The sequence below is a fragment of the Jaculus jaculus genome, chromosome 2 (assembly GCF_020740685.1).
Source record: "Jaculus jaculus isolate mJacJac1 chromosome 2, mJacJac1.mat.Y.cur, whole genome shotgun sequence".
In the NCBI taxonomy this organism is placed as follows: domain Eukaryota; kingdom Metazoa; phylum Chordata; class Mammalia; order Rodentia; family Dipodidae; genus Jaculus; species Jaculus jaculus.
Window position 1 is genome coordinate 3,046,785 of NC_059103.1, and position 24,756 is coordinate 3,071,540.

General features: G+C 50.3%; 1 protein-coding gene across 1 annotated transcript in view; it reads left to right on the forward strand.

Moving 5' to 3' along the window:
• Positions 1-275: 275 nt before the first annotated feature.
• The window catches only part of Foxk1 (forkhead box K1), a 91,195-nt gene continuing 66,714 nt past the window's right edge, over positions 276-24,756 (forward strand). Inside the window, exon 1 of the mRNA XM_004671311.2 lies at positions 276-838. Within this exon, the coding sequence (XP_004671368.2) occupies positions 276-838 (563 nt within the window). The remainder of the gene's footprint in view (positions 839-24,756) is intronic.

The window sequence follows — 24,756 nt, forward strand, 5'->3', positions numbered from 1 at the left end:
CATCCTCCCGTTGTTTCGGGGTGCCGGTGAGCCGAGAGCGACGGGGCGAGGGGCGAGGGGCGAGGGGCGCGCGCGGGACGGGAGGCGTGGGCGCCGGGCCCTCCCGCGGGGCTGCAGAGCCTCCGCTCCGCTCCGCGGCGCCGCGATCCGGCCCGGGTTTCCGCGCGCGCCGCCCCGGCCGGCAGCCCCGCCCCGCCCCGCCCCGCCCCGCCCCGCGCCGCGCCGCGCCGCCGCCGCCGCCGGAGCCGCTCGGAGCCGCTCGGAGCTGCGCGAACATGGCCGAAGTCGGCGAGGACAGCGGCGCCCGCGCCCTGCTGGCGCTGCGCTCGGCCCCCTGCAGCCCCGTGCTGTGCGCCGCCGCCGCCGCCGCCGCCACCGCCTTCCCGGCCGCCGGCTCCCCGCCGCCGCCGCCCGCGCAGCCTCCGCCCGGACCCGCCGCGCTGCCTCCGGTGCCCGGCCCCGGCTCCGGCCCGGTCCCCTCCACCACCTCCACGGCCGCCTCCGCCGCCGCCGCCGCCGCCGCCTCCACGCCCGCTGCACCCGCGCTGGTGGCCGCGGCCGCCGCCTCCGTGCGCCAGAGTCCCGGGCCGGCTCTGGCGCGTCTGGAAGGTCGTGAGTTCGAGTTCCTGATGCGCCAGCCCAGCGTCACCATCGGCCGCAACTCGTCTCAGGGCTCCGTGGACCTGAGCATGGGCCTGTCGAGCTTCATCTCGCGGCGCCACCTGCAGCTCAGCTTCCAGGAGCCGTTCTTCTACCTGCGCTGCCTGGGCAAGAACGGCGTCTTCGTGGACGGAGCCTTCCAGAGGCGGGGCGCGCCCGCCCTGCAGCTCCCCCAGCAGTGAGTTCCGCCCCGTCCCCCCCACCCCACACCCATCGGCTCTGCCGGGGCTGGACCTCCTGGTCACCTACCCCCTCTCTTCCCCCAAATCTACCAATCCCACCTCCCTTCTTCCATCTTCACACTCAGCCTGACCCCCTGGTCACTCCCTCCCTCCCTCCCTCCCTCCATCTTCCCACTCAGCCCGACCCCCCCTGGTTACTTCAGATCTTTCTCTGCCCTATCCGCTCGGACCCCCTGGTCAAACGACCTTACCCCGACCTCACTTCTAAGTCAGTGCCCCCCATCTCTACCTCCTCCTCACCCCTTCATTACTTCCTATCCCTACCTTCACCTGGTCATTCCCAGTCCTTACCCCCCCTAGCCTGACCCCCTGATTGCCTCCAATCTCTATTCCTACCCTGTCTGAGCCCCTAGTCGCTCCCAATCTCAAACGCACCTCATCCTGACCCCCATCCCGCCCCCACACATACCTCCTTGTCTATGATGGCCGCCCCGTCTGAGCTCCCAGGTCAGCCTTGACCCGGTCCCTCTACACACAGCTAAACTCCCTTGGTTCCCAGTCAGACCACACCAAGCCTGAACCTTAGGTCTACTCTGACCCCGGCTGACCTAACAGACATACCCCGTCCTTGACTCCTCCAGGCCTTACTCGCTCTCACTCCCCACCCTTTTGCCCCCTAATATTTGTTTGCCATCCTGGCATCCCAGGTTTAGCCCTGACCCAGCCTGGCCTCAACAGCCTGGGTCATCCTAGACCCCGTGCCCCACCCAGCCAGTACCAGTTCTCTCTAACCCTTCTTTCTGAGAACTCCCCCTGGAGGGGCCCACCTCTGACCCTGATCCCATCAGTCCTGAACTGGCAGGGTCATCCGCAACCCCTGACGGCCTGAACCTCCACTTCATCACTCTGGACTCCCTGGGTGACCCTGGACCCTCTCAGGCCTGAGCCCCTGGGGTTCTCTTCACTCCTGCCTCACAGCCTGACACTCCACAGACTGAACTCTGCTCCTCTCCGCCGCCCCCCCCCCCCGCATCCTGCCCCTTCCTATCCCTGACCCCCAAGACTCTGGACCTCAGCCTGTCCAGCCTGACCCCGTGGACTTCCTTAGCCCTGCTCTGGAGCGTGTCCCCAGGGAGGTGTGTGGAGTGGAGTGGCCGTGGATAGGGAATGGGGGAGGCTAGGCAGTTCATGCCTTAGGGGTCAGGTCAAGGCAGAGGCACCTCATGAGGGGCAGGACAGGAAGTGCCTTACCTCTGTGGGAATAATGCTCCTAGCTCAGCTTCCATTTGGCATTGTTGGTGTCCTCAGTCTCCAGGAGGCTGCCCAAGGGTGCCTCAGCATCCTCCCTCCCCTGGCCTCCTTCCAGCCCTTCCTCCTTACCACACCAGCGGTCTGAACATCGAGGTCTGCTCTCCAGGGGAAAGCTGTTCACTTCCTCAGCGGTACTTTCTTTTTCTATGTAGTAATTGCTTTGAACCCTCACTGCTGTTTCTTCCGCGTGGCTCGTGGTCAGGAGTCTCATTGCTTGCTTTTCCGAGCACCCTAAGTGGAGGGAATTTTATTTTATTTTATTTATTTATTTGTTTGAGAGAAGAGAAGGTGGGGGGGAGAGAGGGGAGGGGAATGGGTGTGCCAGAGCCTCCAGCCACTGCAAATGAACTGCAGACACATGTGCCACCTTGTGCATCTGGCTTACGTGAGTCCTGGGGAATCAAACCCGAGTTCTCTGGCTTTGCAGACAAGCCATCTTAACCGCTAAGCCATCCCTCCAGCCTGGGAATTTTTTTATTTTTTTTTTCTGGGGATCATTTGTAGGCCTGGAATTCCTTTCTGTAAACGGCTTGCCTTCCTATGGTCTGGGCTTGTTATAGATACCAAACGGAATAACTTTCAGCGCCTGATGACTCATCCTGTTAGGGTGTGAGAGGGAAAGTGACCTTCATTCTCCAAATCTGATAGGTATGCACTTGGGGAAGTTAGGATACAGTGTGGGAGAGAGATGCCTGACATGGCAAAGCCCTGAGTTTCACCCCTGGACCCCAAAAATAATCAGGGTGCCTGGAGGAACAGTTCCTTCTGTCACTGAGGCCAGTCTCTGCCCTTTCCTTTAACTCAGGTTCAGGGAGTACGCCAACATACAACCCTCTTTTTGGGGTTTCTGTCCCAGCTTCCCCTGACGCTACCCAGCCTACTACCTTTTTGAATGAAGTTTTCTTTCACAGTAGGTTGTCTCCCAGCTACGAGGAAAAGTTACGGCCAGCAGGGTCCTGCACATCTATTGAATAGGCCAAGTCTATCGTCTATGGAAAGTAATTGGTGTTTATGTTGCCCTGAAATCAATCTCCAGGGAGCTGGTGTGTGTGGTGGGGTGTCCAAGCCTGGTGGCTTAGCTGGCAGGGAACACTCACTGGCCTGCTAAGAGGATGCTTTGGTATTTGTTTGTTTACTTTTGCTGTGCTGGGAATGGAGCCCAGGGCCTTCCCCCTGTCAGCCCCAATGATTTGTCATTGAGCCACGCCCCCCCCCCCCCCAGCCCTCAGTTGGTCCTTTAGATGTATGCAAAGTGCTCTGCCCCACTGTGTGCTTTTGACTTCAGCATCTGACCTTGTAAACTGTTCAGGAAGAGGGCCAGATATGTGTATGGGGAAAAAAAAATCTAAGCAGGCTGAGCAGTGTTTGAGGGGGTCTTGAGTTCGATTTTTGACTGTGGCAATCTCAAAATGAAGCACTCACACACACTGGAGAGGATGTTGTGAAGTTCAGCCTTGGATTTAAGGCTGGGGTTTTTAGGCTTGTATTTGAAAAGAGTGCAGAAATCTCAGAGAACTCAGAGCTCGTTGGAGGGGGACGTTTTCATCACCTTGAAATGGAAAGTTCATTGCTGACTTGAAAACAACAGCAGTCTTTATTCTATGGTGCTCTTCTCCGGCTTTGTCAGTTTTGTTGTTGCTGTTTTGTTTCTGGAGGTAGAGTCTCACTCTAGCCTTGATCTAGTTCTAGGCTGGCCTGGAACTCATTCATTCTGTAGCTCTGGGCCAGTCTTGAACTCACTGCAGTCCTCCGACATTGTCCTCCAAAGTGCTGGGACTAAAGACATGTGCCACGATGCCTGTCTTGTCCCCTAGCTTTGATACTAATATTTGAGGCATGGTGATGCATGTCAGTAATTCCAGCACTTGAGGGATGGTAGCAGGTTCGAGGGAAGCCTCATTTGCATAGAGGAATCAAGGCCATCTTGTGCCTTAAATATTCTATCTTTAAAAAAAAAAAATGAATCTCCAGGGCTGAGTGTGGTGGCACGTAGCAGAAGGCCCAGCCCTCAGGAGGCTGAGGCAGGTCTGGGCTGTATAGAGAAACTCTCTCGCAAGAAACAAACCAAAATTTGAATGTACAGATTACCATAGCAGTGAATTCTTCTGTTGCATAGGGTTTCTTTTTTTTAAATTTAATATATTTATTTACATGTCTGTGTGTAAGGCTCTTGCCTCTATAGTTGAATGCCAAATGCATGCACCACTTTCTGTGTCAGGCTTATGTGGGCGACTTGGGAATTGAACTCTGGCCAGCAGGCTTTGCAAGCAAGTGCCTTTAACCACTGAGCTATCTTCCTAGCCCCCTCTTTTTTAATTTGTGTGTGCGTGTGCGTGTGTGTGTGTGTGTGTGTGTGTGTGTGTGTGTGAGTGATCAGTTTGGGGGGGGGTGAACACAGGCTCCTGCTCTGGAGCCTGTGTGGCTGTCAGGACGACCTCCGGTGTTGATCCTCTCCTTCCACTTTTGAGACAAGGTCTCTTGTTTTTCTTCTGTGCTGGGAAGGCCAGAATTGCTGGCCCATGGGCTTCAGGATTCTCTTGATTCTGGTCTCCCATTGTTGTAGGCCTGCTGGGATTACAGACGTGTGTACCATTGCCCGTGTGGCTTTATGTGGGTGCTGGGGAACTGCGCTCTCAGAGCAGGTGTGTATAAACACCGAGCCATTTCCTCAGCCCCCTGCACGGGAATTCCATTGACTTGAATATGCTTGGGTTCAGTGGGCTCCAGTGGCTTGGTGGTTTTTGTGCCCCGTTGATGCCTACACGGGTTCCAAAAGCAGTCCCGTCCTTAGTCAACCTTCTCCCCACCATCAGAATACTGGACACTCCTGTGGATGACATTTGTGCCCACTGTGCACTTTCTTAGGCAACCCCCATTTGGGAGGGAACCCAGAATTCACCTGTTCATTACTAGAAGTGTGTCTTTTATAATCTTTAGGATCTCTGTGTGTGTATGTGTTTTATTTTTAACTTTTGGTTTTTGTTTTCTTTTCAAGGTAGGGTCTCACTCTAGCTCAGGCTGACCTGGAACTCACCCTGTAGTCCCAGGCTGGCCTTGAACTCACAGCGATCCTCCCTCCTCTGCCTCTGAAGTGCTGGGATTAAAGGTGTGGGCTACCATGCTCAGCCAATGTCTTCAGTATTTTTAATTATTAAAGGGGAGAAAATGACTTGTGCCACAGCTTTTTTTTTTGTATGTGAACCGTGTGCATGAGCATGTGTGTATACATGTTCACAGGTTTGGTGCTCATGTGTGTGCTTAAGGAGGAAAGAGGTTGACGTTGGGTGCGTTCCGCCATTGCTTTCCACATGCTGAGCAAGTGTCCTACCACTGAGCTCCATCTTTGGGTCTCTCTCTCTCTTTATTTTGAGACAGGATCTCGCCTAGTTGCCTAGGCTGGCTTTGAATATTCAGTCCTCCTGCCTCAGCCTCCTGAGTGGCTGGGATGACAGGCCTGCGTCTCGGCTCTGACCCAGTCTCTTGAAGTTTGCGCGCACTCGCAGGACCACGTTGGTCTATATGGGACAGCACTGTTTCTTGACGCTTGGGTCTCTTAGACGCTATTCTTTTTTTTTTTTTTTATTTTTTGAGAGCAACAGACACAGAGAGCAAGACAGAGAGAGAGAGAGAGAGAGAATGGACACGCCAGGGCTTCCAGCCTCTGCAAACGAACTCCAGACGCGTGCGCCCCCTTGTGCATCTGGCTAACGTGGGACCTGGGGAACCGAGCCTCGAACCGGGGTCCTTAGGCTTCACAGGCAAGCGCTTAACCGCTAAGCCATCTCTCCAGCCCTAGACTCTATTCTTTTTTTTTGTTTGTTTGTTTTGTTTTTCCAGGTAGGGTCTCACTCTAGCTCAGGCTGACCTGGAATTCACTGCGTAGTCTCAGGGTGGCCTCAAACTCACAGCAATCCTCCTGCCTCTGCCTCCTGAGTGCTGGGATTCAAGGCATGCGCCCCCACGCCCAGCTACTCTATTCTGATTAGCCACAGTGCAGGAATTGGGGGACAGCAGGTCACAGCGGCTGAGTTATTTTGTAGAATGAACAAATTAAATGAAGTTGCAGCTTCCGTAGGAGAACAACAGTGCCGTGGATTGGGCTTGGTTCCCAAGATGCGATAGCCTTCTTTGGTGAAAATACACGCGCGCGCGCGCGCGCGTGTGTGTGTGTGTGTGTGTGTGTGTGGAGAGAGAGAGAGAGAGAGAGAGGTGAAAGAAGCCGGGTCTGGTGGTTCAAGCCTACAGTTCCATCTCCTTGGGAGGCTGAGGCAGGAGGATCACAAATACAAAGTCTGCCTGAGATACAGGGTGACTTCCAAGCCAGTCCGAGTAATTTTTTTTTTAATTTTATTTATTTATTTATTTGAGAGCGACAGACACAGAGAGAAAGACAGATAGAGGGAGAGAGAGAGAATGGGCGTGCCAGGGCTTCCAGCCACTGCAAACGAACTCCAGACGTGTGCGCCCCCTTGTGCATCTGGCTAACGTGGGACCTGGGGCACTGAGCCTCGAACCGGTGTCCTTAGGCTTCACAGGCAAGCACTTAACCGCTAAGCCATCTCTCCAGCCCCCGAGTAATTTTAAGTGACACCCTGTCTCAAAGTAAGAAGCAGAAAGAGTGTGGGGGAATGTAGCTTCATAGCAGAGCTCTTGCCTAGCATGTGCAAGGCCCTGAGTTTGATTCCCAGCACTGCAAAAAAAACAAAAACAAAAAACGAATTCTGGGTCAGCCTTGGCTAGAGTGAGACCCTACCTCAAAAATAAAAGCAACAAAGTAATGAGCCTCTGTGCACGTGCAGGTGCATGTGGTGGTTAGAAGATAACTTCAGATGTCATTCAGGAATGTTGTCTGCTCTTTATTATTACTGTGTTGTGTGTGTGTGTGTGTGTGTGTGTGTGTGTGTGTGTGTGTGTGTGTTTAGAAGACTGCCTCTGAGGACTGGTCCTTTCCTTTCACCTTTGAGACAGAGTCTCTCTCCTTTGGGAAGGCCAGAGTAGCTGGCTGCAAGCTTCAGGACTCTCCTGACTCTGCCTTCTATTGCCTTGGCCTGTTTGTGTAGGGGCTGGGGGTCTGAAGCCTGGTCAGCAAGCTTGTAGAGCACACAATTTACCTACTGAGCCATCTCTCCAGGCCTCGTGTGTGTGTGGGGGGGGGGAGGTCTCAGTGGCCTGGAGCTCCCCAGTTAGTCTAGATAGACTGGCCAGCCAGCCGCAGGGATCTGCCTGTCTCCCCCTCTCTGGTTCTAGGACTATAGGCACACATCACCACACCCAGCATTTTCACATAGGTTCTGTGTATTGAACTCAGACGCTCCTGCTTGGATGGCCAGCGCTTTACCTACTGAGCCATCTCCCCAGCCCAGACAGTGTGCCTGTCACCTTGCTTCCACAGGAGTCAGCCAAGCTGATCTGTGCCCCCTCCCCACCACCTCTCTTAGCTTTCCTCCTGTCCCGTTATACAGAGGCAAATCACAGTTAAGGATCCTTAAAAAAAAAAAAAAAAATTTAACCACATTGGCACTATCTCACCAACAAATGCATAGTAAGTTGCTCCTATCACCCAGTACCCACCCACTGTGGGTCCCCTGATGGACAGCAGAATTTTCTTATCTCGCCATGGGTTTATTTGAATTAAAAGTCCAAAAGAGATCCAGACACTGGCTGCCTGATGTGTCTCCTGACACAATCATAATCTTCAGGCTCCATCATTCTTTCTTCTCGCTGAGTTTATTCTTCAGAGGAACAGGTCATTTGTCTCTGACAGGGTCACGGCTCCTCGTGGATATGTGTGTAGAAGCAAGAGGAGGAAGTCAGGTGTCTTCCTCAGTCACTCTCCACCTTGTTTTTTGAGTCTCTCACATATTCCATAGCCAATAAGCCCCAGAGATCTTCCTATCTCCTTCCCCAGTGCTGGGGAACAGGTGTACGCTGTCATGCCCAGCTGTTAAATGGACATGGGGCATCTAAACTGGGGTCATCATGCTTGTGTGGGCAAACACTTGACCCACTGAGCCATTGCCCCTGTCTGCATAGCTCCTGTTACAGGTCAGGATCTGGATGCATCCATCTAGCACGTCCTTCCTCCAGTCATTCCTACAAAAGGGCTTTTTTTTTTTGTCACCCAAAGATTTGAGCAAACTCTAGCTTGATTTATTTTCATTTTTTTTCCCCCAACACTGCCTCATGGATGGTATTGTATGTGGCTAACAGAAGTTAAGAAAAAAAATGTGGGCTGGAGATGGCGTAGCGGTTAAGCGCTTGCCTGTGAAGCCTAAGGACCCCGGTTGGAGGCTCGGTTCCCCAGGTCCCACGTTAGCCAGATGCACAAGGGGGCGCACGCGTCTGGAGTTCGTTTGCAGAGGCTGGAAGCCCTGGCGCGCCCATTCTCTCTCTCTCCCTCTACCTGTCTTTCTCTCTGTGTCTGTCACTCTCAAATAAATAAATAAATAAAATTAAAAAAAAATAAAGGCATATGTCACCATGCCCAACTTTAAAAAAAAAATGTGTGCTTGGCCTCCATTTTTGTAATACTGATAGCTGGGATTGCAGATATGTACTGTCTTGACCTTAGCAGGTTGTTTTGGGGGGGCATGTACATGTGTGTAGTAAATGTGGCCTTGTGTAGTGTGGTGTATACATGTGTGTAGATGTACATGTCTTGTGCACATGAGTGTACAGTCCAGGGGAGAACATTGGCTGTCTTTCACCGCTGCTCATCTGCCTGTTTCTTTGAAACCAAGTCTCTTACTGATTGTGGAACTTAACTTTTTTAAAAGCCCCAGCGATTCTTCTGTGTCTGCTTCCCCGTAGGGCTAAGTGTGCCCACATCCATCTGTTCACGCGAGTTCTGGAGATTCAGTCTGAGGCCCTCATTCCTGTATATGAAGGGCTCTTACCACTGAGCCATCCTGCCAGCCTGCTCCTCGCAGCCTTTAAAAAGTAGTGATTTATTTGAGGAAAGAAGGGGATGGATAGAATGTGTGAGAGAGAATATGAATGAGAGTGAGAGTGGGCATGTCAGGGCCTCTTGACACTGCAAAAGAACTCCAGACCCATGCACCACTTTCTGTATTTGGCTTTATGTGGGTAAAGGGGAACCAAACCCAGGCTGTCAAGCTTTGCAAGCAAACTCCTTTAATCACTGAGTGATCTCTCTGTGGCTGACCTGGAATTCACTATGTAGCCTTAGGCTGGCCTTGAACTCACAGCAATCTTCCCACCCCTGCCTTCTGAGTACTGGGATTTAAGACATGCACCACAATGCTTGGCCTTAGCAGCTTTTTTTTTTTTTTTTTTTTTTTTAATTTGCAACCTTGCATGCTTGCGTCACCTTTTGCATTTTGCTTTCATAGGATCTGGAGAGTTCGATGTGGGTCCTTAGGCTTCACGGGCAAGCATCTTAACCCCTGAGCCATCTCTCCAGCCCTTTAGCAGCTTTTTTTTTTTTTTTAGATTATTTTTTAGAGAGAGAGAGAGGAGGGAGGGAGTTGGCGTACCAGTGCCTCAGCCCTGCAGTTGAACTCCAGATGCTTTTGCCACCTAGTGGGCATGTGCAACCTCACACTTACCTCACCTTTTGTGTGTCTGGTTATGTGAGATCTGGAGAAAGATCTAATCTGGGTCCTTAGTCTTTGTAGGCAAGCCCCTTAACTGTTAAGCCATCTCTCCAGCTCCCCTTAGCAGTTAAAAAAAAATTTTTTTCCCCCGCTGGGCGTAGTGGTACACACTTTTAATACCAGCACTCGGGAGGCAGAAGTAGGAGGATCACTGTGATTCTGATGCCACCCTGAGACTACATAGTAAATTCTAGGTCAGCCTGGTCTAGAGTGAGACTCTACCTCGAAAAACAAACAAACAAAAAATTGCATTTATTTATTTGCAAGCAGGGAGAGAAAGAATGAGTATGGGCGCTCCAGAGCCTCCTGTCACTGCAGACAAACTCCAGATGCATGTGCCACTTTGTGCATCTGCCTCCTTTAAGTGGGTCCTGGGGAATGAAACCCAGTCCAGCAGCTTCACTTCACAAGCAAGCGCCTTTAACCGCTGAGCCATCTCCCCAGTCTCTCGGCCTTTGATGCTCATGCCTGAGGCCCCTCCCCCGCCCCCTTGGTCATGACCTGCATTTCTCCTGGCTTGTCTGGCCTAGCACCAGGTACATAGGGGCTGCCTGGAACTCAGGGTGAGTGGTGGATGTTGTAGCTGTTGTATCAAGATAAAAAGTAACGAGTTGTAACTACCACTTTGCTACATAAAGGAATTGTTTCAGACTCAGTGAGGACATACAGAATAGACCGGGAGATAACTCAGGCAGTAAAGTGCTGGCCTGCAGGCATGAGGACTTAAGTTTGATCTCCGGGACTCTTGTTTACAGGTGGCTCATGCCTGTAATCCCCAGAGAGGCCCAGGAGGTAGGGACAGGCGGATCCCCAGGCCTCACTGGTTAGGTGACAGGTACACACACTCCTAGGAACTCAAGAACACAGTCTACCTGATAGTTCCTCTTACTGTCTCCTGCTGGTCAGGTAATAGGTGTCTCTCTTGCCATTGGCCATAGTGCAACACTTGAGCAGGTGGACGTTATTTTGAAACCAACTGGAAAATGAAACGACAGCCAGTTCTGCTGAGTGCCCATTGCCCAGTATCTCCAGGGGACAGTCCAGGCATTCATCTTCTCCTGCGGTCCTCCACCCTCTCCCTTCCCCCAGGAGTGGCTGGGCAGAAGTGAGCCTGGGTGTAGAAACTCCATGTACCCTTGGGAGAGAGGGGGTGTCTTCCGGTCAAGCTAGGGACCAAAGCTGGCTGATGCAAAAACGTTGTCCTCTTGGAGGGGCTCCAGGGCTGTCCAGGGGAAAGGGAAGAGGCGGGTTCAGGTGAAAGACCTGAACGGGGACCAGGAGGGAGGAGGCTGAGTCCGCTGGGTGGAGGAGGGGTGCAGAGAGCTGGGGCCTCAGCCGCATAGAAATCCTACTGTTGCACATCCATGGCCAGGTGCTTGTTCTCTGAGACTGTCATCTGCTTACAGAGTCACCCTCCGAAAGATTGGGGGGCCAGCATCTGGGGAAATGGCTCAGTTGGTAAAGTGCACGCCTCTTAAGCATGAGCACCTGACTTCCACCCCAGAACCCACCTGAAAATGCCAGGCCTGGAAGAGACGGAGACGGGGGATCCCTGGGGCGCCTTTGGCCGGCCAGAGATCCTGTCTCAAAGAAGGTGGATGATGACACCCCGAGATGGTCCTCTGGCCTCTACATGCGCGCGCGCACGCACACACAGACATCCATGCACAATATACATATATCTAAAAATATTATTATATGTTTATTTGTTTGCAAGGAGAGAGGACAGGGTGGGGAGAATGGGCACACCAGGGCCTCTTGCTGTTGCAAGCAAACTCCAGAAGCATGAGCTGTGCACGTCGTCTACCTGGCTCTGTGTGAGTCCTGGAGAATCGAATGCAGGCCGTCAGGCTTTGCAAGTAAGTGCCTTTAATCGCTGAGGCATCCCTCCAGCTCTAGAGGAAGAAAGTTTTTGTAGAATTTTTGTTGTTCATTTCCCCCACCCCCAAAGGAAGGTCTTGCTGTAGCCCAGGCTGAACCTGGAATTAGTCTCAAGGTGGCCTTGAACTCATAGCAGTCCTCCTCCTTCTGCCTCCCAGGTGCTGGGATTAAAGGCGTGCACCACCACGCCCAGCCAGAATTTTTCCTTTTATAGACCTTTAGAGCTCATACCGTAAGAAAGGTGTTATTTCTCGTGCAGGGAGTATTAAGCTGAACTCACACTGTATGTGAGGAAGCTGGCGTCATGCTGATACATGGTATGCAGCCATAATGGACTTGTGTGTTTGATTTGATACTTTCCAAAAAGGCACTGCTATGCTTAAAACGTGTGAAAAATGAAACCTGAGTGTTTGGTTGAGATTCAGTAATTTGCTATTTGCCTTTTTTTTTTTTTTTTTTCATCTTGTGAATGTCAGCGGATAAACTTGCTAAATTAATGACAACTCAAATTGCATTCACGCCTCATTTCCATAATTACCCTACATTTAAAGCATTTCATATTAAAATGAGAGAATTATATAACATGCTTTTATTTGGATTTCCTGGAAATTGGCCCTCACACTGCAGCTCACTTGTGAAGAGATTGTCTTTAGGAGATTTCACTGTTCATTTTCACTGTCACTGTCTTTTCTGAGTTTCCAGCTTCCTGGTTAAATGTTGCCAGTAAATTGAAAAAGAGCCTGGTGGGGTGCAGGAACTGGGAAGAATCCTGGCACTGGGAAGGTAGAGGTAGCCAACCTCAGCCACATAGTGAGTGGGTTTGAGGCCAGTCTGGGCTACAGTGAGCCCCTGTCTGAAAGAGAAAGAAAGAAAAAGAAAGAAGATGGAGACAAAAGGAAGGAATGAAGGAAGGGCCGAGTGTGCAATTCCAGCTAAGTTTGGAGGATTTTTGTGAGTTGTGAGTTTGAAGCCTGCCTGAGCTACAGAATGAGTTCCAGGTCATTGTAGACTAGAGTGAGACCCTGTCCCCCCCAAACAAATAAGATAAATGCAGACTGAACTTGGGAAGGGAAGCCAAGCAGGTTTGCTGTGTGCTGCTGGGAGTCTAGGACCACTTTCCTTGCTTGGTCTTTTCTAGAATGTGGACAGTATCTGCTCCTGCAGACACTGTGAAGGTGGGTGAAGGCATGTCTTGCTTTATTTAGACACACAGTTCCAACTGCTTGCACATGTGAGGATTTTGTCTCCTACGAATGATTTCTGGCAGGTTGACAAAGTGAGTCTGCAGACAGAAAACAGGTGACATTTTTTTCCTGGTTCACTAAGAAGAATCTTCGCCGGGAATATGTCCCAGGCCTATCATCCCAACAGCTCAGGCAGCAGAGGTACAAGGATTGCAAGTTCAAGGCTGCAGAGTGAGTTTAAGACCAGTTTGGGGGCCGGAGAGATGGCTTAGCAGTTAAGCGCTTGCCTGTGAAGCCTAAGGACCCCGGTTCAAGGCTTGATTCCCTAGGACCCACGTTAGCCAGATGCACAAGGGGGTGCACGCGCCTGGAGTTCGTTTGTAGTGGCTGGAGGCCCTGGCACACCCATTCTCTCTCTCTCTCTCTCCCCCCCCCCCCTCTTTCTCTGTCTGTCACTCTCAAATAAATAAATAATAAACAAAAATTTTTTTTTAAAAAGACCAGTTTAGGTAGCTTAACAAGGCTGTCTCAAAATGAAAAGTAAGTGAAAGCTCTGGGGATATAGCTTCTCAGTAGAGCTCCTGCCTAGAATCCCCCAGAGAGGGCTGGGGTGTGGCTCAGTGGTAGAGCACCTGCTTAGCATATGTGAGGTTCTAGGTTCAGTCCCCAGTATGGGGGGGGGGGGGTCACAATTTGTTTGCTTTATCATCAGTCAAGGGTTAACCTTGTTTGGAATGCTTAAGCTCTCTCCTGTTTGTTTTTTCAAGGGTGCAGAAGAGTTCATCACTTGTACTTCAGAGTGGGGTTCTGCTCATTTGTTCTGTGTTCAGCAACTCAGTGGCTCTCCAGTGCTTGGGAGTCTGCCCGGCGTGGCTTAAGCTGTTTCTTGTACCTAAGGCATAAACCTCGATGTTCTTCTGGGGAGCACTGCCTTTGGGCATGCATGTTTCATGGTAGTTCTCAGATCTCTGGTCTCAGGGCCCTTCCACATTCCTACGTGGAAGGCCCACTGAAGGTGGGATTCATCTGTTGGCATTTGCCATGAGTTATTGACACATTTATTAATCTACTCAAAGTAGAAGTAACAACCCTGGGACCGGAGGTATGGCTTAGTGGTTAAAGTGCTTGCCTGCAAAGCCAAAGGGACCCAGGTTCTATTCCCCAGGACCCATGTAAGCCAGATGCACAAGGTGACACATATATCTGGAGTTCATTTGCAGTGGCTGGAGGCTCTGGTGCGCCCATCCATTCTCTCTCTCTCTCCCTCACTTTCTCTTTGCCTCTTTCAAATAAATAAGCATACTTAAAAAAAGAAGTAACAAGCCTATTTCAAAAATAACACTGGGCGTGGTGGCATACACCTTTAATCCCAGCACTTGGGAGGCAGAGGTAGGAGGATTGCCATGAGTTCGAGGCCACCCTGAGACTACATAGTGAATTCCAGGTCAGCCTGAGCTACAGTGAGACCCTACCTTGCAAAACAAAACAAAACAAAAAACAAAAATAACTTTTCCTAGCCAGCGCCTGCCTATAATCCCAGCATTTGGTAGGAGAAGTAGGATGATCAGGATTCGAGGTCATCCTTGCCTACTTAGCAGTCTGAGGCCTGCCTGGGCTACACGAAACCCTATCTCGACAACAACAAAAGAACCTCATTCTATTAAAAAATATATAGAGAGAGAGAAACACATACCAAAAAACCCACTTATATTTGGCCAGGCTTGGTGTTGCAGTCCTGTAACCCTGTCACTTGAGAGGTTGAGGCAGGCGGATCTGGAGTTTGAGGTTTCCCTGGCTACACAGGAAGACCTTGCTTCAGTGAGAATATAGTGAGAATAAGATGTGTCGGTTTTGTTGTTGTTATTTCTTTTTCCCCCCAGCCCAGGCCAACCTAGAACTCGCTCTGTAGTCCCAGGCTGTCCTCAAACTCAACAGCGATCCTACCACCTCAGCCTCCCAAGCGCTGGACATAACAGGCACGTGGCTGTTTTTTGTAAACCTCTGCAGTATCTGGCTTAGTAGAGCTATGAGTAGACTTATAGCTGTGTCTACTTCTAGTAGGTTGTGATGTGATTTTGGCTCAAGAATGGGAATAAGATTCCACCCCACAGACATACAGCCAGAAGCAGGAGGAGCCTGTGAGTGTCCTTCCCAGATAACTGCACGCTCACATATCTCTCGGGTACTCAGCAGGCGTGGGTTTCTTGGAGGTTAGTATAGATCTAAGTGCCTATGGCCAGGCGGGACTGCTCATGTCATTCCCATCGCTCTGTTTGCATTGCAAACCACACCAGGCATGGGCTGTAGGGAAGAGAATATTGACTGAGTTAAGCAACCCTGGTCACATCCATGCATCTTACTAGACAAAGAAAAATCCTTGGGTTCTGTGCATACTTAAACTTGATCTCCCCAAGCCCAACTAATCATGTTTCTTTTTTATTTATTTACTTTTTTTTTTTTTTTTTTGAGGTAGGGTCTTACTCTAGCCCAGGCTGACCTGGAATGCACTATGGAGTCTCAGGGTGGCCTCGAACTCATGGCGATTCTCCTACCTCTGCCGCCCGAGTGCTGGGATTAAAGGCGTGCGCCACCACGCCCGGCCTTTATTTACTTTTTTAATAGGAATAGGTTAGACATGGTGGCGCTTGCCTTTAATCCCAGCACCTAGGTGGTGGAAGTAGGATTGCTATGAGAATAGGTCAGCCTGGGCTGCAGTGAGATCCCATCTTAAAAAAATAACAAATAGAAGCACGCCTTTAATCCCAGCACTCGGGAGGCAGAGGTAGGTAGGAGGATCGCCATGGGTTCTAGGCCACCCTAAGACTACATAGTGACTTAATTCCCTGTCAGCCTGGGCTAGCGTGAGACCCTACATTGTAAAAACAAAACAAAACAAAACAAAAATAATAATAATAATAATAAAACCAGCCAGGTGTGGTGGCACACCTTTAATTCCAGCACTCGGGCGGCAGAGATAGGAGGATTGCCATGAGTTCGAGGCCACCCTGAGACTACATAATAAATTCCAGGTTAGCCTGGGCTAGAGCAAGATCCTGTCTCAAAAGACCAATAAATAAATAAAAAGACAATAATAACAAATAATAGGAGCCGGTTTACTTTGCTTTTCTCACTTCTCTTTTTCTTTTCTCTCCCCTCCCCCTTTTCCTCCCTCTCACCCTCTCTTATTTTTTTTTTTTTATTCTCCTCCCTCTCCCTCCTTCCTTTCCTCCCTGCCTGCCTTCCTTCCAGGCTAGCCTGGAACTTGCTGTGTAGCTGAGGATGACCTTGGACTTGTGATCTTCCAGCCTCTACCTCCCAAGTGCTGGGATTATGGGTGTGCATCAGTTTATACAGGGCTGGAGTGCAGGGCAGAGTAACTCTACTACATAGGCTGTTTTTCTGTTGTATTTATTCATTTTTGAGAGAAAGAGGCAGAGAGAGAAAGAGTGGGTGCTCCAGGGCCTTCAGCTGCTACGAACAGACTCCAGACACGTGTGGCCCCTTGTGCGCATGCGCAACATTGCGTGCTTGCGTCACTGTGCGTCTGGCTTATATGGGACCTGGAGATTCGAGCATAAGTTCTTAGGCTTCGTAGGCAGGTGTCTTAACTGCTGAGCCATCTTGCCAGCCCTAAAGTGGTTTTTCTGTCAACCCCAGAAAGCTTTGCTGTTGGCAGTGTGTCACAAAGACACAGGGTCCCTGCTGTTTCCCACATGCAGATGTGGTAATGAAGGTGTCTCCCTGGCCCTTACCTGGATGAACATCCCTCCAGCTCAGATGCCCTGGGCCTGAGGATGGAGTTTGCAGCTTCCAGGATCAAAAGTGACCTCCTGGTGTATAGTTGGAGCTGTGTGCAGCCTTCTCTGTAGGGGCCCTGTGGTCCTGGGTGGAGGTTGTGCCTGTTGTGTGGGGCACCCGTGGGTCCCTCCACAGTATGGTGAGCAGCACGTGAATGCTGGGTTCCTGCTCCGTTGTGGGCTCCAGGTGAGGCCTGCTCCAAGGCAACGCACGTCTTTCCCAGAAGTGCCACCTCCATCACGTGACTAGCACATGAGAAGCCTCCATGTGTCACCAAGAAAGCAGTGATTTGAGAGTGACTTGTAGACTCTGTAGCACTGGGAAGCTGGTCTGGGAATTGGGAAGCCGGAGGCTGGTGCTGCTGGTGTCAAAGCTGAGGTTGCAGGAAACGGAGCCTTACGGTGGTAAGGGCTTTCCCCCCTCCGGATCCAGCCTGCCACACAGGTGCCTCCCCGCAGCTGGGCGTGATCCGTGACTCTCTGCCACTTGAGGAAAACATCCTTCCCGTAGGAGCATCCGGGAGTGTCTGGGAGTATCCAGCCTTCCCTGATTTCCGCTTCATCAGTCAAGCAGAGTGCAGAGCCTTGTTTGGCCCTGACCCGCTCGAAGATTCTCTTCATGTTTGGCTGCCTTTGCGTGTGTGGGTTTTTCCCCCCCTCTGTAAATCAGCATGGGCATATTTTTACCAGGCCCGCATATCCATGGATTGGCCAGCAAGGGGTGCCATGGAGATTCTAGAACTTTCCCCAGCTGCACTGAGTTGTTTATTGCAGTCAGATCTTCAGTTAAATTCATGCAGCCACACATGCCGCCGCTCCCCAGCAGACATCCTTGACACAGTCACAGGGCCACGGTTTCCCCCAGGCTGCTGGGTATGGCCGCTGCCTTAGTTTACCTGACTTACAGTAGAGGTTTTCTGTAGTGTGGGAGGTGGTGAGAAGGATCTGGAGGTGTGGTCCAGGCATGGGCTCGGGTGGCCCACTGTGACTAGACCCAGCCTGCTGGCCTGTTGGCTTTTAGAAAGTCTGTCCTGGACTGTCATTGACGAATAGGTAGAGAGGTCCCCTTATCACCCTACTTCTTAAAGCCCTGGGAGAAATTGAGCCCTCTGAGAGATGATCGGTTGCTGTGGAGACTAGAGGAAAAGCACGGATCCCTTGGGGGAATTGTTTGCTTTCTAATGGGGTGACTGTGTATCTTGGTTATTGTGACTTCGTGTGAGTCCAGCTCCTGAGCTCTTCATTCCTGTCCTTGTAGATGGTGAAATGTTTTGATAGAGGGGTGTGGCATATCTGCCTGTTCCTAGAAGCTGTCTGCATGGTTTGTGGTCACAACAGGTGACATTAAGAAGTTTTAGGTATGTGTGCGTGTGTTCATGTTTATGTTTGTGTGAGGACTACATGTGTATATGTATATATGTGGAGGCCAGAGGACAACCTCAGATGTCATTGTCAAGAATGTGAGACAACACCTTCCAAGGCTCAGGGTTCATTGTGGAATAGGTGGCAGGAAGAATGTAAGAGCCAAAGGAAGGGTAGGACTGCTTACAATACAATCTTCCAAACACAAAATGGCCTGAATATTTATGACCTTGCAATGCCTGGTACTAACTACACAAAACCCTCTTAATAGGTGGAAAAGATGATTGTATCTCAGTACTTGGGAGGCAGAGGTAGGAGAATCTCCATGAGTTTGAGGCTACCCTGAGACTACATAGTGATCAGCCTGGGCTAGAGTGAGACCCTATCTCGGAAAACCAACCAAACAAACAAACAAAGAAAGTAAGAGAGAGCTTAATTGAGGGGGAGGGGAGGATCTGATAGTGGATTAGTGAAGGGGAAAGTGGGGAGAGGAGATAATTATCATGGTTTATTGTCTATAATTATGGAAATTGTCAATAAAAAAAGTTAAAAAAAAGAATGTGAGGCAAGGCCCCTCAGTAGCCTCAAGCTTACTGGAAGACTGGACTGGCTGGCCCGTGAGCTGCAGGGATTCTTCTGCCCCCCCCCCCCCCCAGCGCACCTCACCATGCCCAACATTTATGTGGGTTCTGGAGATCAAAGTCAGGTTCTCATACCTGAGAGCCAAGGACTTTCCCAACTGAGTCATCTCCCTAGCCCTGCTTAAATTTATTTCAAGCAGAGAGAAAGGGGGGTGGGGGGGAGGAGAAAGAGAGAGAGAGGGAGTGAGAGAAAGAATGGGCATGCCAGGGCCTCTAGCCACACTGCAAACAAACTCCAGATGCATACACTACTTTGTGCATCTGGCTTTACATAGTCACTGGGGAATCAAATCCAGATCATTAAGCTTTGCAGACAAGTGCTTTCACTTAGCCATTTCTCCAGCTGACCCCACCCCACTTGTATTTTTAGACAGGGTCTTGCTGTGTAGCTCAGGCTGGCCTTGAACTCATGATACTGCAAGTGTTGGGATTATAGGTGTGCCCTGCCACACACAGACACCTAACAGGCTTTCATGATGTCCCTGCTTTTGGCTTGAGGGACCTGCCATGGCACCAGGTGTTAGTTAGGGTGAATCTTGGCAATTACCTGACTGTCCTGTGAGGGCAGGGGCTGGTCCCAGCTTGGCTCTGCAGACTGGAGAAGGATCTGCATGTGGCTGGAAGCAGCCAGTCTCACTCCACTCACGGCATTGACCAGAGCTCAGTGTCTGGCCTCTCCAAGGAAATGCAAGCAATAGGGGTCAGCGAGTCATGAGCAGCTGCTTATTTTTGTAAAGTTGAAAAGCTGTGTGCAGTGGTGCACACTGCTAATCTCAGCATGTGGAAACTGAGGCAGGAGGAGTGCCGTGAATTTGAAGCCGGGCTGGGCTACAGAGCAAGACCCTGTTTTTTTTTTTTTTTTTTTTTTTTTAAAGACAAACAGTGCTGGGGATGTAGCTCAGTGTTAGAGTGCTTATCTAGCATGCATGAAGCCCTGGGTTCCATCCCCAGCACCCCATGGACTGGGCATGGTGGCATCCACCTGTAATCTCAGACTTTGGAAGGCGGAGGCAGGAGAGTCAGAAATTCAAGGTTATGCTCTCTACCTAGTACGTTCAAGTCCAATCTGGGATACATAGACCTTGGTTCAAGAAGAAGAGAGTTTTACGAGCACACACTGCACCCACACGTTTCCGACCTGCCTGTAGCTGCTTAGCTGAGAGGTGCCCAGTGGCCGCGCAGGCCCAGCTGTGCACGGTGTTCCTTACCTCTGCCCTCACACTAGACCGTCTTCCAGGGCAGCCCGTTTCACTGAGACCCTCACTACCCTCGAGGCACTGGCTTTCTTTCTTTCTTTCTTTTTTGCTTGTCCTATGTGTGTGCATGTGTATGGCAGGGGGGAGTCCGTGCACATGTGTGTGTACATGTGTGTGAAGACCAGAGGTCGACATTAGATGTTTTTCTCAGTCTTCGTCTTATTCACTGAGACATGGTCTGTCACAAGTTGAACTCCAAGCTAGCCGATTCGGCTACTCTATCTAGCGAGCCAGCGTGCTCCAGGGATCTGCTGTCTCGGCTTCCTGAGCTCTGGGGTGACAGACACATGCCACCCACACCCACCCAGCCTTTACTAGGGACCCAGACTCAAGCTCATACAGCCAGTGCCGTGCCAGCTGAGCCATCTCACAGCCCAAGGTACTGCTTTCTGGTTTTTGTTTTATGTTTTACCCATAGCCCCTATTTATCTTGTGTTTACTCACAGGTGTTTTATATATTTGGGGGATATGAATGAATCTTTCTTCCCTCATTATTTTCTAGGCAAGTGCTGTACCACATAGCATTTCCCCCAGGCTTCCCCTCATTGTTTTCTCAAGCGTTAGTGCTTGTGTGTCTGGAGGAAAGGCAGGTGCTGTATGTGTGTGTTTCTTTGGTGTGAGTCTTATAATACTAGCTTATTTTTATTTTATTTTGTTTAGTTTCGAGGTAGGGCCTCACTCTAGGCCAGTCTGGATTAAAGGCATGTACCACCATGCCCGACACTAATTTATTTATTTGTTTTTAAAAATTATTTTAATGTGTTTACTTGCAAGTAAAGAGGGATAGAAGAGAGATGGAGAGCATGGGCGTGCCAGGGCCTCCAGCCACTGCAGACAGACTCCAAATACATGTGGCACGTGTGCATCCGGCTTTTACTTGGGTGCTGGGAAATTGAACCTGGGTTGTTAAGCTTTGCAGGCAAGAGCCTTAACTGCGGAGCCATCTCTCCAGCCCGCTAATATTTTTTAAAGAATTTTTTTATTTTAAAATATTTATTTAATTTTAGAGAGACAGTGAGAACAGGAGAGAGAATGGACATGCCAGAACCTCAGCCAGTGCAAAGACTCCAGACACCGAGGCCATTTATGTGGCTTATGTGGGTGCTGGGGAAACAAACCTGTGTCCTTAGGCTTCGTAGGCAAGTGTCTTACTGCTAAGCCATCTCTCCAGCCCCACTAATTTATTTTTGACATTTGAGATTTTGAAAGTGTTTTGAGCTTCCAAGAAGGTTGTAGGATCGTACCAGCCCTTCCCCATGTCTCCTCTGCCCTGGGATCTCACTTTGCATGCACTGCCATATTCACTTGAACACTTGTGTGTTTAAAGAAGGATATATATATATATATATATATATATATATATATATATATATATAGTATTTTTTTATTTTTTTTTAATTTTTATTAACATTTTCCATGATTATAAAAAAAATCCCATGGTAATTCCCTCCGTCCCCACCCCCACACTTTCCCGTTTGAAATTACATTCTCCATCATATTACCTCCCCATTACAATCATTGTACTTACATATATACAATACCAACCTATTAAGTATCCTCCTCCCTTCCTTTCTCTTCCCTTTATGTCAAGGAGGTATATATTTTACGCCTCTTTTTTCTTTTTCTTTTTCTTTCTTTCCTGAGGTAGGATCTTACTCTCTCACCCAGGATGGTCTGGAATTCACTATGTAGTCTCAGGCTGGCCTTGAGCTCACAGTGATCCTCCTACCTCTGCCTCCTGAGTGTTGGGATTACAGATATGTACCACCACACCTGACATTATTTTATACCTCTTTACAAAATAAATTTTTAGCCGGGCGTGGTGGTGCACGCCTTTAATCCCAGCAGAGGTAGGAGGATCACATGACTTCAAGGCCATCCTGAGACTACATTGTGGGTTCCAGGTCAGCCTGAGCTAGAGTGAGACCCTGCTTTGAAAAACCAAAAAACTGCAGTGGGTTGTGTAGTGAGCAAAGCCAGGACTGACGATGGAATCGGCACCTGTGGGTGGCCGTACTCTCTCTGGAAGCGCCCTGAGCCTTTCTGCTCTCCCATCAGGGGTGGCATCTCTACCACCCAGCCACTCAGTGCTGGTACAAGGCTGTCCTTGGCTTTCTCTCTGTCATAGCAATGCTGCTGGTTTTTGAACATCCACCATCTCATAGTCATGGTAGCTCCCATGAGCCTCCTAACCACTGTTTTCTCAAGCATACAGATCAGGAAACTGGTGTCTCAAAGGGTTAAGCAATGTGTCCAAATTCACAAGGTGGGGCTCTTGTGGGCAGCCTGTCTCTGGCGCTGTGGATTGAACGTAGGACCTGTCGCATGCTGAGTCTCAGTTCTCATTGGCAGCTTTTGATCTCAAAGCTCATTCTTGTAAAACCACAGTTCTAGCTCCTCTTTCACTTACCACATCCAGAGCTTTCTGGTGGACTCCATCTCCACCACCTCAGGTCATCTAGACCCTCCTGATCTTTTCTTTCCAGGAGGGCTTCCTTGCTGGTCAAGTGACGATATTGTATAGGGCCTTGGGAAGTTTAACGCTGACCGGAACCTGCTGTCTGATGAGACCTTACATTCATTTTGTCAGTTGTTCCAGTAACATCCTTCAGAGTGTCCTGTCCCTGCTGTGGGACCAGGTCCAGAACCGAGTGTTGGTCTATTTACTTGTGCTGCTGGAGGTTAAGCCCTGGCCTCATGCATACCAGGCAAGGGCTGTGCCATTGAGCTACCAGACTGGCCTGGAATCACTGTGGCCCAGGCAAGCCCCGGACTCACGGTCTTCCTCCCGATCTTCCTGCTTGAGCCTCCCGAGGAGCTTGGATGACAGGCCTGCCCCACCGGCCTGCCTGCCTGAACACCACGTGTACTGGTAGGCCTTAACCCGGAGCTGGCCCTCAGTCTTTCCTTATCTTCATTGACCTGGACATTTTTAAAGAAAATAGGGTCTTGGCTTTTTAAAGAAAATAGCAGTCTTGGTTGATAAGACCCTGATTAAAATCAGAGGAGGCATCTTTGCCTGGGATCCTGGAAAGGGTGTCAGCCCTGGCTGCAGGACTGACCTGGCTTTTCCACCAAGTCTTTACCGTGTCTCTCTTAGAGGTTAATAAGTAGTGCTTGGGATCCAGCACACAGGTACAAGTTACTTTGTATCCATCTAGTCACATCTGCCATTTCTAGTAACACTTTTACAATTCACGTGCCTGCATTTCCTAGGTCATAACCCTTATCTGCCACCAAAACAAAAAAAAAGATTGTTTTGTCTCTTTCTTCCACTGTTTCCTATCTCCTTTCTTTTGGCAGTCTCTTTGAATTGGCTAGACCAGCTAGCATTGTGTAAACATTGTTGATAAGGGACTAATTTTTTTTTTTTTTTTTCCAGGTAGGGTTTCACTCTAGCTCAGGCTGACCTGGAATTTACTATACCGTCTCAGGGTGGCCTCGAATTCACAGGGATCCTCCTACCTCTGCCTCCCGAGTGCTGGGAAAAAGCCCGGCTAGGGGGCTAATTCCTGAAGCTAACTGGGGGAAGAATGCTTAGCAGTCATTCAACAGTCGATCTAGATTTCACTGTTTAAGAACTGCTTTCCTGGGGAGTGGGAAGATGGCACAGCAGTTCTGAGTGCTAACTGCGCACGCATGGGGGCCAGAGACTGTGAGTTCAGGCCCCTGTACCTACGTGGACAGCGGGGCTCGGCCCCCTGTACCTACGTGGACAGCCGGATGTGGCCATGCTTGTCCTGTTCGCAGCCCCGCGGGGAGCGCTGGGAGACTGCAGAGGTGCTCGGGCTCACGGACACTGCAGCTCCGGGTTCAGAGAGCGCCTCCGGCGGAAGGAAATCTGTGGCCAAGCCATAGAGGAGGCCATCCCGTGTTCCCCTCTGGCCTCTGCTTGCGCATAGACGGTGGGTGTACTTCTGCACTCTCCCACCGCTCGGACGGGCCTGCTGCCCTAGCCCGAGGACTGAGTTTGGATCTCCAGCGCCCATATAAATGCCAGGTGTGGTCGAGTACACCTTAATCCCTGCTCTGGAGAGGCAGAGGCAAGAGGATGCTTGGAGCTCCCCAGGTTCAGTAAGACACCCTTTCTCAAATAATAAGGTGGAGCCGGGCAAGGTGGCACACGGCTTTAATCCCAGCAGTCAGGAGGCAGAGGTAGGGGAAGTGCTGTGAATTCGAGGCCACCCTGAGATGACAGAGTGAATTCCAGGTCAGTCTGGCCTAGAGCAAGCAAGACCCTCCCTTCAAAAAACAAAAAAATGAGGTGGAGAACAAGTGAGTAAGTAAGACGTCTGATGCTGTCCTCTGGCCTCTGCAGCACGCACACACCCATGTACACGCATGGACCCACATGCATGTGAGCGCATACACATGCACATCACACATGCACATACCGCTTCCCAGTCCCTATAGAACCTATCTGTTGCCCTAACAACTCATTGAGATTGAGGCAGGAAGATTGCCTGATCCCAGAGTCTCAAGGTTAACTAGGGCTACATGTCAAGACCCTGTCTCAATAAATCAATAGCCATTTCCTTTAGGAAGCCCTTGGTTAGGTCCCTTGGCACTCAGCCAAGCCCCATGGTGGCTGATGGGGTATTTGTAATGTTACTACACACTGGTGTGTGCACAGTGTATACCCATGTAAGCAGATGTGCACACCCACACACACGTGTGCAGAAGTCAGAGGAAGACGTTGGGTGATCTCCTATTGCTCTTCCTCCTTACTTCCCTGAGACAGGAGTCTCTTGGTGAACCCGAAGCTTCATATTTTTCTTTTAAAAAAAAAAAATTTATTTATTTATTTGAGAGAGAATGGGCATGCCAGGTCCTCCAGCCACTGCAAAGGAACTTCAGATACATGTG